At 38.8% G+C, this 17939-nt stretch overlaps 2 protein-coding genes across 5 annotated transcripts in view; one reads left to right on the forward strand and one right to left on the reverse strand.

Annotated features, from left to right (window-relative positions):
• Window positions 1-12368, reverse strand: znf330 (zinc finger protein 330). Of its 4 annotated transcripts, none has more exons than XM_063476114.2 (10): window positions 12261-12368; window positions 8903-9060; window positions 8800-8819; window positions 8627-8697; window positions 7014-7090; window positions 3233-3359; window positions 3053-3157; window positions 2863-2909; window positions 1160-1277; window positions 1-486 (listed from the first exon to the last, which is right to left on the reverse strand). In XM_063476114.2, the coding sequence occupies exons 2-10, from the start codon at window positions 9020-9022 to the stop codon at window positions 218-220; spliced, it is 954 nt and encodes a 317-aa protein (XP_063332184.1). In that variant the 5' UTR covers window positions 9023-9060; window positions 12261-12368; the 3' UTR covers window positions 1-217. The 4 variants fall into 4 exon arrangements, with proteins under 4 accessions (XP_063332184.1, XP_063332182.1, XP_063332180.1 ...); XM_063476112.1 differs by lacking the exon at window positions 12261-12368 and adding an exon at window positions 12054-12159; XM_063476110.1 differs by lacking the exon at window positions 12261-12368 and adding an exon at window positions 9468-10091.
• Window positions 10551-17939, forward strand: part of rnf150a (ring finger protein 150a) — a 20691-nt gene continuing 13302 nt past the window's right edge. The window contains exon 1 of the mRNA XM_063476109.1: window positions 10551-12363. Within this exon, the coding sequence (XP_063332179.1) occupies window positions 11910-12363 (454 nt within the window). The 5' untranslated portion in view covers window positions 10551-11909. The remainder of the gene's footprint in view (window positions 12364-17939) is intronic.

Raw genomic sequence — 17939 nt, forward strand, 5'->3', positions numbered from 1 at the left:
TTATTTGAGTCTTTTATTCATTTTGTCTCTATACAGCTGCTTGAATATTGTTTAAAAAATTTTATTTTCTCTTTCAAAGTAACATATGGAAAGTTAAAACATCACATCAGCTTTAATATTCATCTCCAGTCTTAATTGTGCATCTAAATTCTTGAGGATCCTTTGGGTTTAGAGGACCACGTGCTCCAGCTGCACCAGCTCATCAGTCACCATCAGCTTAGGCAGCAGCACCATCCAATTTAAGACCAGCCAGCGACTCGGACGCAGTTTCTTGTTCGCCCTCTTCATCTCCTTCCTCCTCCTCCTCCTCCTCCTCGTCCTCCTCGTACTCGTCTTCCTCGTAGTAATCATCTTCTCCGTAGTCGTCTCGTTGGTCTCCACCTCCGGACGCTGCGTTCTTCCAGTAGGCATCGTACCCAGACGCACCGTCGTAGTATCCGTCGTCATCGTCAGCACCAGCCTGTCGACCAAACTTCAAGGTGCGCGCTGTGAACAATGCACAGGTGTCACGTTAGCTCTGGTTCTGTAAGATACAGTCTCCATAATTCTCTGCAAGCTATGTTTATTCTAAGCCTTCAGGTTGTAATTTAACTGACTATATATCACTTTGTTCCTCTTGTCAATATATGACTATGATCCTGCTGTGATCCTTCCACATTTTTTTGCCTCTGTCCCATGTCGGAAGTGAAATGTTAATATTGCTAAAGCTCTTTGTAAGGAGCTACAAATATCAGATTCACTGAGCAGGGGTTTTGTTTCAAAATACATCTCACTCTGCTAATAGCAAGTCCTTACAGATAGAAATCAAATCCTGGCAGCACATTTGAGAGAACAGCAATGTGACCAACACGTGTCTGGCACCGCTTCCAAGGTCAAAGTTTAATTGCATAACATCAGACTCTGCTTTCACAGCAATAAGCATGGGAGAAAAACCCAAATATTCATGAACAATTCTCTAGAAAACACAGTTAGCTGCACTGAGTACATGACTTCTGGGGAAAAACAAAGAATTTATTTTTCCCCTCACGGTTTTGTTTCATTTTCAAAAAACAGTCTGCGGGGAAGTAGCAGCTGTGGCAACTTCCCCGAAACAGGAGCTTTACGGGAAGAAAAACAACTAAACAACTTCCAGTCATCTAAAGGTCTGCGTAACACTCACTTGACATGCTTAGGTCTTTGGTCTCCTGTGTCTCGTGACCACATTTGGGACACGGAGGACCTTTTCCTTTCTCCTGTTTGAAGACTTTACTCTTAGTGTGATCATCACAGTAACAAGCCTGCAAGACAGTTCAACTTTCAGTCAGTTATGGCATGGAAACACTGGTGCATGAACATGATATCGATGCATAGTTCTCGCTCAACTTCAAAACTAAAGAAAGCAAAGCAGTAACAGTTCAGGCTTGTTTAGACAAGATGAGTAAGCTCATTCATCCACATCCATTCATCCATAAAAACTCGATCGTATTCCCTTCCTCCAGTCTCAAATTCAGAGATCCTCACTCACTGTAACCAAGATATGGCAGCTGTCTTTTGCCTCTTTTTGATACAGACTGTACTCTTAAAAAAAGATTGAATTGGAAATATAAATAAATAACCCCCGCCCCAAAAAGCAGATTTCGTATTTCAAATGCTTTCTGATCAGATTGCCACTGTGGCACAGTGCCACGCAAGCGGCACTTGTGTAAATGTTGTGGGTCACTCAATATGTTTTTATTTTGTTCCTGATGAAGCCTGATAAACCTGAATGTCTGCTGTAGTCATTCCTACATTCAAACATCCTCAATAAACATGGCTTCTCTGTGCAGAAATGCATGCTAAAGTTCAACTGGTCTAAATTCTTCAAAATTACCAGCTTATCATAGTATAATCAATCTATTTGTTTGTTGTCTATATGGAGTTGGGGCAGAGTCTCATTATCAGGAAATGCGGTTTGGTTGCTAGGAGACCAGCAGAACTATACGCTCAATTAATAAACAGCTCCAGCTAAAACTTCGCTTTGAGGGAGGATCAGCATTGTTTACAGTGTTGAGAAGACATCCCTTTCAGCTAGCATGATGAGCAGGAGTGATTACAGCAGGGTAATGTAATGTAATGTGCAATGTTTAGTGTACAAATGGGCATGTGAGGGTAGCTTTTATTTAAAGCTTTAAAACAGACCTGAGAAAATGCACGTCAATGATTTAACTCAACTGGCAATGGCCGTCTATGCAGTGCATCTTTTATAGTGCAGTTCTTTATCCTGTAATTTTCCAGTATAAATAAACAAACATTACTCCATATGCGCACATTTAAGGATAAGAATACTCACTTGTTGTGCATTAAGAGGTGATTTATTGCAAAAGTATGCCTTGGCTACACATATTGTCACGAGCTGCCTGGTAAATTCCTTCACTTGTGCACTTCAGTAAAAATATGCACTGCGACTATCTGGCCTAGCAATGACTCTTATAGGTCATTGATATGACCAACTTATTTTTAACCTCTGTTAGATTAGCTGACAACTGTTTAACTAAGCACAAGGAACAACTGAAGGCAGTATGATCTCCGGCTGCTATTTTCAGCAGGTCCATTGTTGCCAGCCTGGAGCGCTTTCTTGCTATTTTATTCGTTAAAAGTTCTTTGATGTTTAGTTTCAGTTACGTGTCTGCTGTACACGAGGAATATTTCCAGATAAAGGGGGAAAAACCAAAAGCAAAACCACATGAAAACAACGATGTAAATTTTTAGCCGTCTTATCAGATTTGTTTCGTTCTTCTTTTGTTGTCACAAACAGTTTTGTAATGCAAGTTGATAACGTGGGTTTATTTTTACAAACATGCGTGTGATCCTTTTGCATTGTATTTTCACAGACTGTTTCCTCACCTTACACCGCAGACAGGAGTGTTGTCCCAGTTTATTACAGGAAACACCTAAAATAATACAACAATATTATGAAAACACATTCGTAACATCACTACTGCACATGTACCCTCTGGATATTATCTGCTCATATGGAAATGATAAACTTTAAACACCCCATTGAAAAAACCCATTGAATGACAGTGTGACTTACATTTGAATGTTTCTGCTTGAAGAACCTGGCAGCTTGCCTGGTGCTCAAACTGATCATCCTCACATAAGAAGTTCTGACAGAAGGAACAGCGGAAGATTCGCCCTCCTATTTAAGAAGTTAAAGCAGTCAGTGGCTCTACTTAGGTAAGCAGGTGAAACAATCAAGCAGGGGTGGTCTCACCATGATCCCAGACACTGCGCTCACACTCGATGCAGTCGGCATCAGTCAAAGGACATGAACAGGCGTGAGTGCTCAGGCATTTCCGACCATGGCACACCCAAGCTTCACAGAAGTCGCACACTGCGCCCTTGTGATTGAGTAGGAGAACAACAAGGACCAAAATCAGAAATTGTACTTTCTTTTTTATGTTTAAATAACCAGCTGATGAGTTTACTGGCATGTAGCAAAAACAGACAAACTGATTATTAAACACCAGGTGGACCTTGACACACCTTATCATATGCTACTTAGCTTAATTATTCATTTTGATTGTACTTGCACAACAGTGCACCGCAAGCATAAAGAGTGTCAGAGTGATACTGAATAATAGCTAGCCCAGATTTATGCAGAGAGAATCTACAAGCTGCTGCTTCTTGGTTGTAGACGACCTCTGTTGGTGTGCCTGAGGCCTTGTTTAGTCTCCTAGCCTGCCGTCTGGAGTGCTGTTGCCATCAGTGACAACATCTAGATGAGCGGCTGATTGTTGTGGAATCTGCTGGCAACATTGATCTCTTGGTTTGTTTGTTATTCAGCATCAAATGGCCTTACATATCACAATAACAAGGGAGGGTCCTGCTGCATTTACAGACTCTGAAAGCTGACATTATTGTGTAAAAGGACTCCTCCCATATTAGATTATAAACCTAATATACCGGTGGGATTTTAAAGTGCGTCATTTTTTTTGCTGCTATCATTATGCGAGAATGTGGATCCAAGCCCCGGCCCCCTGCAAAATACTCTCACAGCAGCAGAATTTAAAAATAGAGCACGTCTTGACCTTGTGCACTAGAAGTTTTCTCCCTAAAATGGACTCGATAAAGCTCTGCACTGGCACAGCTGATACAGACAGGGCCACAAACTCCCCTGCTGACTGGATTTCTTAGAGTTTTAAGAAATCAAACTAGGACCTTGACTAGAAATTCCAAATATCAATACATACAGTGCTGTGAAAAAAGTATTTGTCCCCTTCCCAATTTATTTTTTATTTGTATATTTGTCACACTTCAGTTTCAGATCCTTAGGCAAATATTAATATTAGACAAAGATAACCCAAGGAAATACATATTACAGTTTTTAAATTATGATTTCGTTCGTTAAGGGAAAAAAAGTTATCCAAACCTACCTGGCCCTGTGTGGAAAAAATAATGTTTGCAAAATAAGTCTTGTTAAAGGTCATACCAAACCATCTCCATCAGATATACGCCCAGACATTGACTAGTCCACTCAAAAAAACCTTCATTTTATTTTTTCGAATCATTCAGAGGTGGACTTGCTGGTATGTTTTCCGATCACTGTCCTGCTGCATAACCTGGGTGTGATTAAGTTTCCATACTTTTCACATGCGGCTGGGGTAGACTCAAATAGCCATTTTCCCTTAATAAATTAAATCATCATTTAGTTACTCAGATTATCTTTGTATTACAAAAAAATCATTTGATTTGAAACATTTAAATGTAGCAAAAATTTATTTCCACAGCACTGTACTTACGATCTACCTCAAAAATGCTTCTAAATTCTGGAAACAGATAAAGTCCCTGTCATATTCCAATCCCACTTCCACCCTGTCTAAACATATTTGAAATAACTCTTTGAAATTAAGGATAAAGGATAAAGATCTTTATGAACATTTTATATCAGCTACTTATGTTTTTAATGCAAATCTAGAATAGTCTTGGTGCTCTACATTGAACTGTCTTTTCCATTTTGTATCGTCTTTGTGCCTGAACCTATTTCCTCTTTGGCAATCTTAAAATGTTTAAAAGCCATTGAGCCAAAAAAATTCATCTGGACCTGAGAACCTCACAAACAATTTTTTAACCCTGGAGAACCCATGGGGTCAAATTTGACCCCATGGTTTCCCTAGAAAACCAATGGGGTCGGCTCTGACCCCATGGGTTCTCCAGGGTTAATCAGATTCTTCAGATTAATATCATCCCTGAAAATCTAGAAAGCAGCCTATGCTTTATTATTTAAAAAAAAAAATAAGATCCCCTCAACAAATATTGCCCTAAACCTAACTTTCTACTCGCGCCAAAATTCTAGAATTTTAAATAAACTCAACAGTACTGTAACAGCAACTATGTTGGTAACAAATTCTATTATTATTGCCTTGGACTGAAAGCTGCCGTGTTTGTTGATCTGATTCTGATGACCATGAGCTGCTGTTAGAAAGACTCAGTGACGTCAGTTAGAATGATAAGACTAAAGGCTAGTTCAGGAATGACCGTTCAGATAGGACATAGTGTGTTTATACAGATGAAAATAAGTCAGGTTTCTATGAAGGTTTTAAATGGAGTCACGCAGAGGTCAACTTTAGGCCCTGTTTTTTTTTTTCTTTTTATCAATAATATAGAGAAGATTATGCCAAAAGCTAAACTGCACGTTTATACAGATGACACCATAATTTACTCACAAGGCTCTACTCTGAGTCAGACTGTTGACAGCAGCTGCAGGCATCATTGGGTGGTTTAAAGTTAATTCTTAATGCCAACAAATCAAATTTGTGTTGGTTTCTGAAAATCAATCCCGGCGTATGTTATTCATACCCTAGGATAGCGCTCCCCAACCCCCGGGCCACGGAACGGTACCGGGCCACGAAAGTTGAGGCTCGGGTGTGAAATTTATGGTTTTCAGGGTTTTTATCATTAACTCTGTTTCCCTGGGCCTTTTCCCGTGTTGTAATTGTGTGTCTTATTTTGAAAGAAATAATGTTGTTGGCGCATTTCAGGAGGGCGCTACTAATAAAGTTACACAATTACACAGTGAATTCGTGTTTAATATTATGTTTACAAAATACTACAGCTTTTGTCTTGATCGTATCATTTTATTTTGTTGTATTTATCCGTGACACCTTAAAGGCCACTCCGTGAAAATATTGTCTGACTTTAAACTGGTCCGTGGCGCAAAAAACGTTGGGGACCGCTGCCCTAGGAGGAGACTGGGTTTTTATTATCAAAGTATAGCCTGTCTTACTTTGTCAGTTAGGGGGGAAAAGAAAAAAAAACTTGTACAGGTTACATTCTTAAAAGTTCTGGATTATTCTGACATTTATGTCTCTTCTGTGCTTTGTTGTCCAGACTCAACACATCACCATTCCTTAAGTTTCCTATCAAATTTCTTGTTCAGTGCACATCACTATGTACTTTATAGTCTGGTTTCTTGACTTTCATTAAGCCTACAGACTCAACAGTACTGGTGTATTTTTATGTACAAAGCCCTACTAAGTAAACTTCCTTCTTATTTGTGTAAACTCTTAATACCTTCAGACAGCTGTGATGATTTGCAGTCCTTTAGCTGGCTCCTATTTAGAGTACCAAACTTGGAACAGCATTCTCTTATTTTGCAGCTCATTTATGAAATACCTTTCAGAGAACACTAAAGCTGAATCCTTTTGTCTCCCTGGGAAAGTACAGAGGGTGCCACTGCTATTCATGAACTGGACCTTGTATCTGAATTAAATTTACCACTGACAAAATTAACTGACTTGTTTTATTTTGTTTTGATGTAACTTTGTCATGGTGCATCTTCTTGGCCAGGTGGCCCTCGAAAAAGAGATGTTCATTTCAAAGACTAAATAAATAAAAATATTATTTCTCCCGACAAAATCTACCAGGCCTGTATGAACAATGTTCCATTAAATAATGTAAACTTAATATCATTTTTACAGTCATAAATTACATTGCTGCAGGAAAATAAATCAAACAGATATAGAATAGAAAACTTAAATATACAATAAACTTACCACCATGCCCATTCCAGTGCTGTGGATCCCTGGATGTTTGACAACACAATCCGATGACTTCATACATTTCATTTTACCTAAAAACAGGAAGACAACTTTACAGATGAATAAAACGAACACAAATAATTTCAGTGTAATGGTAAATATTTTTACAGCAGCTGTGAAGAAGAATATTTCCAAATTCTGCCCATCCTGATTTTTTTTTTTGCTAAGCCACATCATTATAACAGAAGGTTTAGAAGTGCACAAATGAAAGTACAGAAAACTACTAATGAAGTGGCTTAGCAAAACTCACTGGTGAACAAAATCCCCTTCACAACATTTAGCCAAGTTACGATCACTCTCAAGGAGCTAGGTTTGCCAAGGCTACTGTCTTCAATCAAGAAATATCTTTATTAAAGTAAATACAGAAGCTTTCACTAAGCCTGAGTTAAACCTTCTGATAACGCTAAAAAAAACATGCTAATAACAGAATAAACTTTCTGGGATTTCCTTATATTGATGATTAAGCATGCTTCAAGACAGGCTGAATAAAAATAAACTTGTACCAGAATAATAAAGGAAAAGAGCATAGAGGAGAAGAAAAGAAAAGAAAAGAAAAGAAAAGAAAAGAAAACCACAGAGTTCATGAGCCAAACCTTTTGAACTCTGTGTTTTTCATCATCTATCTAACAAAATAATGGAGTGTAATGGTAGAGGCATGTAAGGTCATGTGAAAAAAAAAGAAACTAAACCCTCTTTCAATTCTAATTCAATTCAATTCTACTGTTTTACATATCAGCACATTAAAAAAATCATCTGGTCCTTAGCATGACATGACATGACATGACATGCAGAAACGTGTGGAAAAACTAATGACATCCCTCCTGCATTTATAGTAATTAAGAGTGTAAGTAGCAGCCAGGTACTGCTAATCAAATGAACTTGATTTATTGATAATCAGCAACTGTCAGCACCTCTATAATAATAGAAGCTTTGAGGCAGGTTGCTGATCTGGAGCATTCAGGTACATTAACACTATGTCATAATCTTTCCAAAAGTGGAGATTCCAACAAATTCACCCACAGATCAGTCTGTGCAGTGCTCTGAGAAACTGCAAAAAACCCCAAGAGCAACATCCAAGATTCTACAGGCATGTAAAATCCTCTGTACACCAAAGTATTCTACCGTCAAAGGTGAGGCCATCTAAAGCTTGAGCCAACCACAGCAAATGTACAACAGAATGGTGTTTAAAACAAACCCACTAAGATGACTGAATGGCCCAATCACAGCCCAGTCAAGCTAGAAAATGATTACTTCATTACTGCTGCTGAAGCTGGTTCTACAAGCTAATGAATCCAGGGGTGTGAATAATTTTTCCACACAGTGTTTTCTGAATTTGGACTTTCTTTTTGTTAAGTAATGAATGACCTGGTGCAATGTGTTGCTTATTTAGGGTTATATTAACCTTTTTAAGACCTTGCATGGACCTTGTTATCACTGAGCTGACCGTGAATTGGCATGTTTTGCCTTTGGTAAGAATGAATGCGCTTGGATGTGAAGGCCACAAATAAGCAGGGAGTGTGAGGTGTATCATTCCAACATTACTCAAATAATACGTATAGTGTACTTACCACACTGAGCGCAGACAGGCAGCTTCTGCACAGAGTTACAGAAATAACAGAAAGCCCTGTTCTTCTGTTTTCTAGCATGTGGCATCAGAAACGTTAAAAAAATGTTAATTATCTCAGAATTACAGAGAAGCTGCAGTTGCACATTGGTCATATAAGTGAATAAAGTCACTTACCTCTGACATTTGTCACATTCCTGCGAAAATGTAACAGTATAAAAGATTAAATACATATTAAGGCACTGCCGTTGTTTTAATTGGGCATCTATCAGCTACACACCATGTTGGAGTTGCAGGGGTGTTTAGCCACGTCAACATGTTCCCTGTTGGCTCGTATTTGCTTCTCTCGCTCTTTCCGATTTTCAGCCTTTTTTCGGGCACCGGTTTTCTTTTTGGGCATCTCTGGTTCTCCGCGGAGCTTGACACTGACTCTGTCACCTGCAAACACGGACAAACGGGGTGAACCACGCCGGGAGGAAACTGGGCGACTTCTTCTGCGTGAAATTCAGCTAAGAGCGAGCAACTCTTAGTTTTTATCTCATCTCAGTGCTTTTCCAATGAGATGTACACGAACTACAGCCAGCGACACGGGTGGTGAATTACGAGAACGAGCACTACAGCTACAAAAAAGTTTCTGACGTTTCTGTTCATGTTGGCTAGCAGCTCCCGTGTCTGCTGACTGAGCTGGTGTCTCATAAGCAAATTACATTTACAATAAACTATAACACCATTTAACACATCTGTGCATGACTTTTAGAATGTAAAGGAACCTCCTAAGTGTTCCTGAATGTTACACGCCAGCGTCATTAAAAAGAAAATAGACTATTTTTTGCAATTTTCTTTACCCAAATGATTAGTTCAGAGAACGCAGCTAGGTCCGTCCTGAAAATGTGTTCGCCGGAACACTCGGCAAAAGAAACATTCGTTCCATACACGCTGGTTTTGTTATGGAGGCTTAGCGTCACCTCTTTTCATTTCATGTTTACAGTTAAATAATTTACTTTTTTATAGGGCAGTGGTAATGCATAAATATACAATATAGCCTACTTTTGATAACACTATAAACATTTGCAACAATAATGATGTAGTCGATATGGTATATAGAGTATATATTACAATAAGATCTGAAGCATGAATTTATACAGTAAAAGGTAACTTCTTTTTCCAAAGGTTTGGGTCCAGTTTTTCTTAAATGCTAATGGGCCGCTCTACAATTGCAGGATATTTCCTGTCCCACCGTTGAAAATAGCCCAAGCACAAAATATCGAAACATGCATGTTGCATGACACTTGCCCTGACACAAGATGTAAACCTATCTGCTGAAAAAGCGGGTAAAGAATATGAAATAGTTTTCTCCAAAATACCTTTTTTTGAAATTCACAACTTTTTTTTTTAAATCAAATTCTGCGTCAAATATAACCATTAAAATAATTTTGATTTTGACACGTCTATTGTAATTGTTGAGCCATCTAGTTAACATCAACATAGTAATTATGCACTGCAACAAATGTGCAACGCTGTTACTGAAACCTATGTAGCTTAGAAGAAGTGAGATGATTGGATCATCTTTTAACACCAATGGCAGACCAAATGTAGTCTTCTTTCACATATTTTGTATTTTATGTACTGTATCTTTCAGTCATTTCTGACTAGATTTAGTGTGTCACTCTAAGCAATGCATCCCTGTTGCCCATATCATGGACTGGTAGATTTTGAGCATTAAAGCATTTTCTACTGCAGGTCTCACTCTCCCAATCACACCCACACATCCGTACAGGGCTTTTATCTATAAGCACTTTAATCAGCCAAACTCCAACATATACATCATGGGTTCAGTACCTTGCCTAATAGAAATATGGGCAGCGGGGGGCTGGGGGTTGATCCACTCACCTTCTGCTTTACCACCTTAAGCTATCCCATATTACCAAAAGAAGACAAATAAATTACAAATAAACAAATAAGTTTCCTCTCTTTCTTTATATAACTACATTTATCCTTGACTTTCACAGTACATTACATTCAACAACTGCATCTTTTTCGGAGAAAACACTAATATATTAGCAGTGATTTGCAACCGTGTTACCATGCATATAAAACAAATATTACAAACATGTTTTGAAAAAACATACAAACATTCAAGTTATTATTAATTAACATTTGGTCCTGGGATTTTATTTTGTCACATTTACATCATAATCCACAAATAAATGTAATTTATTACTCTAACTACTCTAATAATTACTCGTTACTCTAATTCTAATCCTAATCCTGTTACCAGGTCATTTTAAATAAAACATTCATAAGTGTTTTCCTTAGCTCACAAGGGTTTGATCTATTCCCTTTGTAATAGTTTGAATTATTTGTTTGACCAAAGATTGGAAAATAAATACTAAAACTTCTTTTATTATTGAAAAGTTGGGCAATGATTAATAAAATTAACATAACATAACTACCCTCAAGGCACTTTACACTATATGTTAAAAGATCCTACAATAATACAGAGAACCTTCAACAATCGAAATTTTGAGCAAGCATTTGGTGACAGTGGGAAAAGAAAACTCCCTTTTAACAGGAAGAAACCTTAGGCAGAACGAGGCTCAGGGATCTGTTTGGATGTGAGGTGAGAGAAAATGGACAAAAGACAGGCTGAAAAGAGCCCACAGTATATTAGATATTTAAGATCTACTTTTTCAGGTTCCCAAGCATTGGTAAATGGGCTGTCTCAAGCATAGCACAAATAAAGCATTACAAAAATCTACGACATTTTTTGATGGATTTTTTTTCTTAAATATACAAAAGAAAATATAACCTAAAAGCTCGATTGTTTTTATTTATTTATTTATTTATTTATTTATTTATGTTGCTATCTTTAAAGCCTAAATTGCTCTCCAATGGAAGGATGACCCTATAATATCCTGCCGTGATTTCTAACAGTTGTAGATTCAACACATGACGTCGTGGTCGGTCAGCGGCACTTTGTCCACGCCCAGGGCACGTGCTGATGAGCAGCGAGCCAGTCCTGGGCGAGGAAGGAAAACAGCTGACGGGGAACAACAACACAGAGTCGCCTTCTCCTGCAGGTGGTGGTGTGCCGTGGACAAACTCTTTCCACACTTGGCCTGTTCGGGCTGCCGCCTGACATCCTGGTCGTTATGTGAGTCTAATACATTTCTGAAGCATCTAAAAGAGGGTTTGATGCGAGCTCTGCATTGAGGAGGAGGTGGAGGAGGACACACGGAGCTCGCCATCCATCCTCCCTCCCAAAAAAGAGCAGCAGCCGCCGCACAATGGCACCGTCCCTCATCCGAGCTTGCCGCAGTCTGGCTCTCTCGACGTGGCTGGTGTCGTTTTGCTTCGTCCACTTGCTGTGCCTGGACTTCACGGTTGCAGAGAAGGAGGAGTGGTACACAGCTTTCGTTAACATCACCTACCTGGACCCCGTCACATCGCAGGTGAGGACGGAGAAAACCGAGTGCGGTCGGTATGGCGAGCACTCCCCTAAGAAAGAAGCTAGAGGTCTGGTCCTGGTGCCGGCCCTCCTGCAGGACAGACAGGGGTGCGACCCAAACATCAGGTTCCCTCCTGCCCCTCCAAACACCCCTTGGGTGGCGTTGGTAGCTGCGGGAAATTGCACTTACCGGGAGAAAATCCGTAATGTCGCAAACCACAACGCCTCTGCAGTTGTCATATACAACGTGGGCTCCACCAGCGCCAACGACACCGTAACAATGTCCCACTCAGGTAAGAGACAGCATGCCAACTCTTTTCCCTGACACTGTCCCAGACTCCTTCAGGCAGAACAGATAATCTACTACAAAATAGTCCCGGCTGTGTTACTGAGCCCTGAAAGCCCACATGCAACTAATCTTCTGCTTATTAAGTCTCCATCCAAGATCAGCGCTTTAATCCCTGCTGCTGAAGCCTGCGAGCTCTTCTGCTTCACTGCAATCACATCAAGCCTACTGTGTTAGGCTACAGTGTGTTACACCTGAGGAGCTCCTTGATCAGATATGTCCATATATTTGCCAGATGTGTTATTAGTGGAATACTATTAGGTTGGGATATATATATATATATATATATATATATATATAGATATAGATATAGATATAGATATAGATATATAGATATATATATATATATATATATATATATATATATATATATATATATATATATATATATATATATATATATATATATATATATATATATATATATATAGATATATATATATATATATAGATATATATATATATATATATAGATATATATATATATATATACTGTATGTTTTATTCCTCAGCTATACTTTTTTATTACTCCACAGAAGCATACATAAATGAAAGAGTAATGCTACCTTGGTGGGTTTCAAACTGTGGGGCATAGAGTCTTTTTTATTGTTAACTGCTGATTAAAAACATGGTGGGAAGTGTAAGGGAAACTTTTCCAGCTTCCAAAGTGCTGCATGCCACAAAGAGCTTGAGAACAGTGGTCACAGATTGTCCATTTGAGCTTCTGCTTTTTCTCATTGTTTGATACTTTATTCCTCAGATAAATCTTCTTTGGTTACCTCCAAGCCTACTACAAATTCTAGCTAAGAAATAAAACACAAACAATAATCAGCTACCAGTGCAGACGATGATGGAGTAAAGCTATAAAAACAATATTTTAAATAAGGTTAATGTCCTTACATATGCTGAAAGTTATTCCCCACATTTTTTTGTAAATAAATAAGAAATACTGTGGAAAAGAAAAAGAAGCCCATCTGTGTAAAGGATGACTTTGAGTGGGCTTCACCTGCTGTTCTGAAGAAGCACTAGTTACGCTTTGGAAGTAAAAACAAAATGCATTGATTTGTAAATGTCAAACCCATTGCTTATTCACATTTTTAGAACACAAAAAACACAAAATTTGAGAAAATTTACAGTTTTAAGAAAAAAAACAGTGTGTGTGTGCAGTATCCCCTCTTCTTTTAACAGCAGTCGGTAAACATCTGGGATCTGAGGAGACGAGCTGCTGGACTTTTGGGCAATGAATGTTGTCCCATTCTTGTCTGTTATAGGATTCTAACAGTTCAGCAGTCCCGGGTCTGCTTTGGTATATTTTAGTTTCTTTATTTTCTTCTTTTGTACCTTTCAGCACTCATGGTGCTTTTAGAGATGTGCTTCATACTGATGCAGCCCCATACTATCTATCAGAGATGCTTTTGAGCTGAACGCTGATAACAATCCAGATGGTCCCTCTTCTCTTTAGTCCAGAGGATGGGGCATTCATGTTTTCCTAGAATAATTTCAAATTTCGATTCGTCTGACCACAAAACAGTTTTTTCACTTGGCCTCAGTTCATTTTTAACAATCTTTGGTCCACAAAAGACGGCAGTGTTCCTGGATCATGTTCACGCATGGCTTCTTTCTATGACAGAGGTTGTTTAACTTGTGTTTGCAGATGGCACAGTGAACTGTGTGCACAGATAATATTGATGATTCCTGGAAGGGTTTCCGAGCCCATAATGATTTCCACAGTAGAATCATGCCTGTTTGTGATGCCCTGCCGCCCAAGGACCCAAAGATCACGAGCATCCAGTGATTTTGAGTTTGAGATTTCTCCAGATTCTCAGAATCATTTGATGATCTTATGTACTGTAGATGATGAGATATTCAAAAAGTCTTCAAGTTCTTCATGAAATAAAAAGTTTAAACATTTTACATTATTTTTAAGTTCTGTTCTGGTTGAAACGTGGTTTTATTAGATTGTCAAATCGTTGCATTGTTTATATTTACATTTTACACAGCATCCCAGCTATGTTGGTTTGGGTTTGTTTTTACCGTCACAGAAGAAGAAGATGAGTACAACTTTCTTTATTATACGTGTATAAACCGAGTTTTAAGTTAGCCATGGTTATTCAATCTTGAAACCGGTCAAACCAGTTTGTTATTGAATGGAGAGTCCCCACTTTGTAAGGTATTTGCATTTAATCAAAGAAGACAAGAGCCTCTAGACCAGGGGTGCCCAATCCCAGTCCTCGAGAGCTACCGTCCTGCAGCTTTTAGATGGATCCTTGTTCCGACACACCTGAATCAAATGAATGGCTTGTTATCAGGCATTTGCCAAACTTGATGGCATGCTGAAGAGGCAATCAAACCATTTGATTCAGCTGTGTTGGAGTAGGGATGCATCTAAAAGCTGCAGGACAGTAGCTCTCGAGGACTGGGATTGGGCACCCCTGCTCTAGACTCTCAGAAAGTGTAAGACAAGGTAGGTCTGACAATTGCTCCTCAGTGTAACGCTAAAGAACAGCAAACCCAATCTTTTGACTGGTAACACAGTCAGTACATGCAAAGCAAGCACTTAAACACTAAAGCGAGTAAATGCAAAATGATCAAATAACACACCCAACACATTTTGATGACATAATCTGTGTAAAAATGCCATGAAAACAACACTTTGTGTTCTTAGAGTCAGGTCTTTCCTCGTTGGTTTGCCAGAAGCGGCGTGTTGATTAACGGTAATTGGACAAACAGGGTTGTTTAAATAGCACCCCATGCAGAATAATTTACATGCTAACAGCTTTGTAGAACAATTGTAGTGTTTGTTTTTTGTTTATTTTTTAATCTACCCCTCAAAGTCACATTGAAAGAGAATCATAGATCTTTAGTTTTACCCACAATCCCTAAAAATCAATAATGTAAGTCAAAGGGAAAATTCCTGCTATTCTTCTCACATTGCAGTTCCCTTCTCCTGTAGTTCTTAAATCTTTGGCTGTTGCAGACGACAACACGGTGCCTGAAGGCTGTTTGACAAAAGGATCTGTACAGAAACAGATGTTCAAACTAAAAATGCAAATCACAGTCACAAACACTGATCAGTCCACACAGAAAGGAGATGTAAAAGAAACTACTTGTACCTACTTGTACCACCAAACATGGCCTACAAGGCCATGTTTGGTGTAAGTGTCACGAGACTTGTATGTCTCATCCCGTGACTTACTCATGTCATTTTATTTTTAAGTTTTGTAAATAAACCCACAAATCACTGATAATGAACATTTAAAATAGCAGAGGATAGGAAATTTATCTGTGAGTGTTTGTTTCCTATTGTCACACATGTTGTGTGACTCATACTATGTTGCACCAGGTATGATGTAGGACCCTGGGCTGGATGGACTAGAGGAGCATAGAGATAAAGCTGTGTGAATTAATATTATATCTATATTAATATGTAATTTCAAAACTGCTGCTGGTGTCACAAGACTGTTATTACCTCTCAGATCTCTTTCATCTCCTTAAAAAATGTTTTTGCTTTTTTATTTCCCTACTTTTTTTTTCTTCTCTTTTACTGGTTTGGTTCACTCCAACCACCACCATCAGTCTGCTACCAAACAGTGGGATCCAGAACTCATTGGATACCAAAATGGGACTACTGCTGCTTCATAGATGTGACTTTTTTTCCCACAGCAAAGTTTTAAGGTTTTACTTTTTTTTCAGTCAGCCTGTGTGTTGATGGTATATGACCATTAAACATCCTCTGCTCCTCCTCTGTTTCTGACAAAGACTCCAGTGTGCAGACCTGGTTTACCTGCAGCATCAGATAAAAGGCACCAAGCTATTTTTAACTCTTGCCCTGCTTCCAACCATGCCATAAATATAAACTAAGGCATCTTTAAGAGAAAAGAAAAAGCAGCCAGGAGAGGTACAGCGATAAAGCTGGTAGAGAGGAAGGAAGGTAATGGAGAGGGCTGTGGCAAAGAAACAGGTCCTAATATGTAGAATGGATAATGAAGCTGCTGCCAGAGAAAGAAGGGCAGACCAGAGCCAACACAGCTGGGCTGTAAAATCCACAGCTGCTAGAGGCAGAAACTTGGCATGGCATTATCCAGTTTAAGTCTTTCTTCTCAAGCCTGATTTGTCTAAATGCTTTGTTCAACTTTAAAGAGATAATTTTGGTTTCTGAATAACCCATGTAGAAATTAACTTATTAATTTATATAAACAAGGATTTCTCACAAATTATTGCTGTTATTTCCAACCATTCAGATCATGGCACACATGAAAAAAAACAAAAACAAACTAGTCGTTCCGAGATGTCCAACATTCATTATCTCATAGGTTCATATGTGCAGAGTTAAGGTTGTAGCTTCAAACTAGTCTTTTTCCAGTTGTTTAGTGGGATTAAGAGAGTGGGACCACATATATTATGGTTGCAAAACACAATACCCTGCTCAGTAGCCGTCATCCACAAGCAGAATGTGAGTTTTGATAGCTGATTCAGATTCAGTCTTCACAGTCTGTGCTCTCACGTCAGATCTTGCCATCACTGCTCTGGCAGCTTAGCTACTGAAACACTCCCAAGCTGGCAAATGTGTTGCGTTACTATGACAGAGGGCTACCATATGCTGTCACATCAAAATGACATAATTTAGTCATTTTACTCTTTTTGTCTCTGTGTGTGTTTGAAAATTTGGCTTAAATATGTTTAATGGAACTGTTGTTTTCTGTCAAAGCCACAGCGTCTGCTTTGTGTCACAGCTAGTTTTCCTTCAGTTCACTGCTGTTAATAAAGATGTAAATCTATAGTAATCAGTGCCTCAGCGATATCTACAGGAGGCCTAGATCCTTTTAAAGACATTAACCACACAGCCCGGACAGGCTGGTGCCAACTAAATTAACCCCATTCAGTATTAATCCCCTCTTTGCTTCCACATTTTGGCCAAGTGGGTCTGAAAGACACAGATCTTTTCACTAGTTCAGCCTCAGTCTCCGACATTGCCCTCCTGTTTTTAGAAGCAGCTATTTTTATCTGCTCTCACTGCGTCACTGTGAGCAGAAGAAGGAGATAAGTGTCGAGGCTTAGGGAAACCTTACTTGCCCTGTTATGCCTTTCCTCGTTTCTGTTAGCTATTAAGATTAAGCTGCTCGTACACGGTTGTTTAAAGGTCTACAGATTTGGGCAGTTTTATGTTTCAAGTTGTTTACCGTTTAACAAGAAGTGGTGCAGTTTTATCTTGTGTTTGCAAAGGCAAATGTTGTATCACAGTGACTTTTCCCCTCTACCATATGGTCATGCTTAATAAAACCATAAATCCGCCGGGAGCGTGTGTCTCTAAGGTTACAGATTGAAAAATAGGCGTACAAAACAGGAGCATTACGTATGTTATCAGGTAGAGAGAATTACCTTACATTATTGGGGAAGTAAAGCTTAGTTCAAAGTCCTGTTTAAAAACTTTAAAACTGTCTTCATCCTATGTGAAACTTTTATGAGTGTGAGAAAACTCATAGGGAGAGACTCAGATAAAGAAGTGTGACAGCAAGTGGCCTT

Source organism: Pelmatolapia mariae, linkage group LG6, assembly GCF_036321145.2.
Source record: "Pelmatolapia mariae isolate MD_Pm_ZW linkage group LG6, Pm_UMD_F_2, whole genome shotgun sequence".
Taxonomy (NCBI): Eukaryota; Metazoa; Chordata; class Actinopteri; order Cichliformes; family Cichlidae; genus Pelmatolapia; species Pelmatolapia mariae.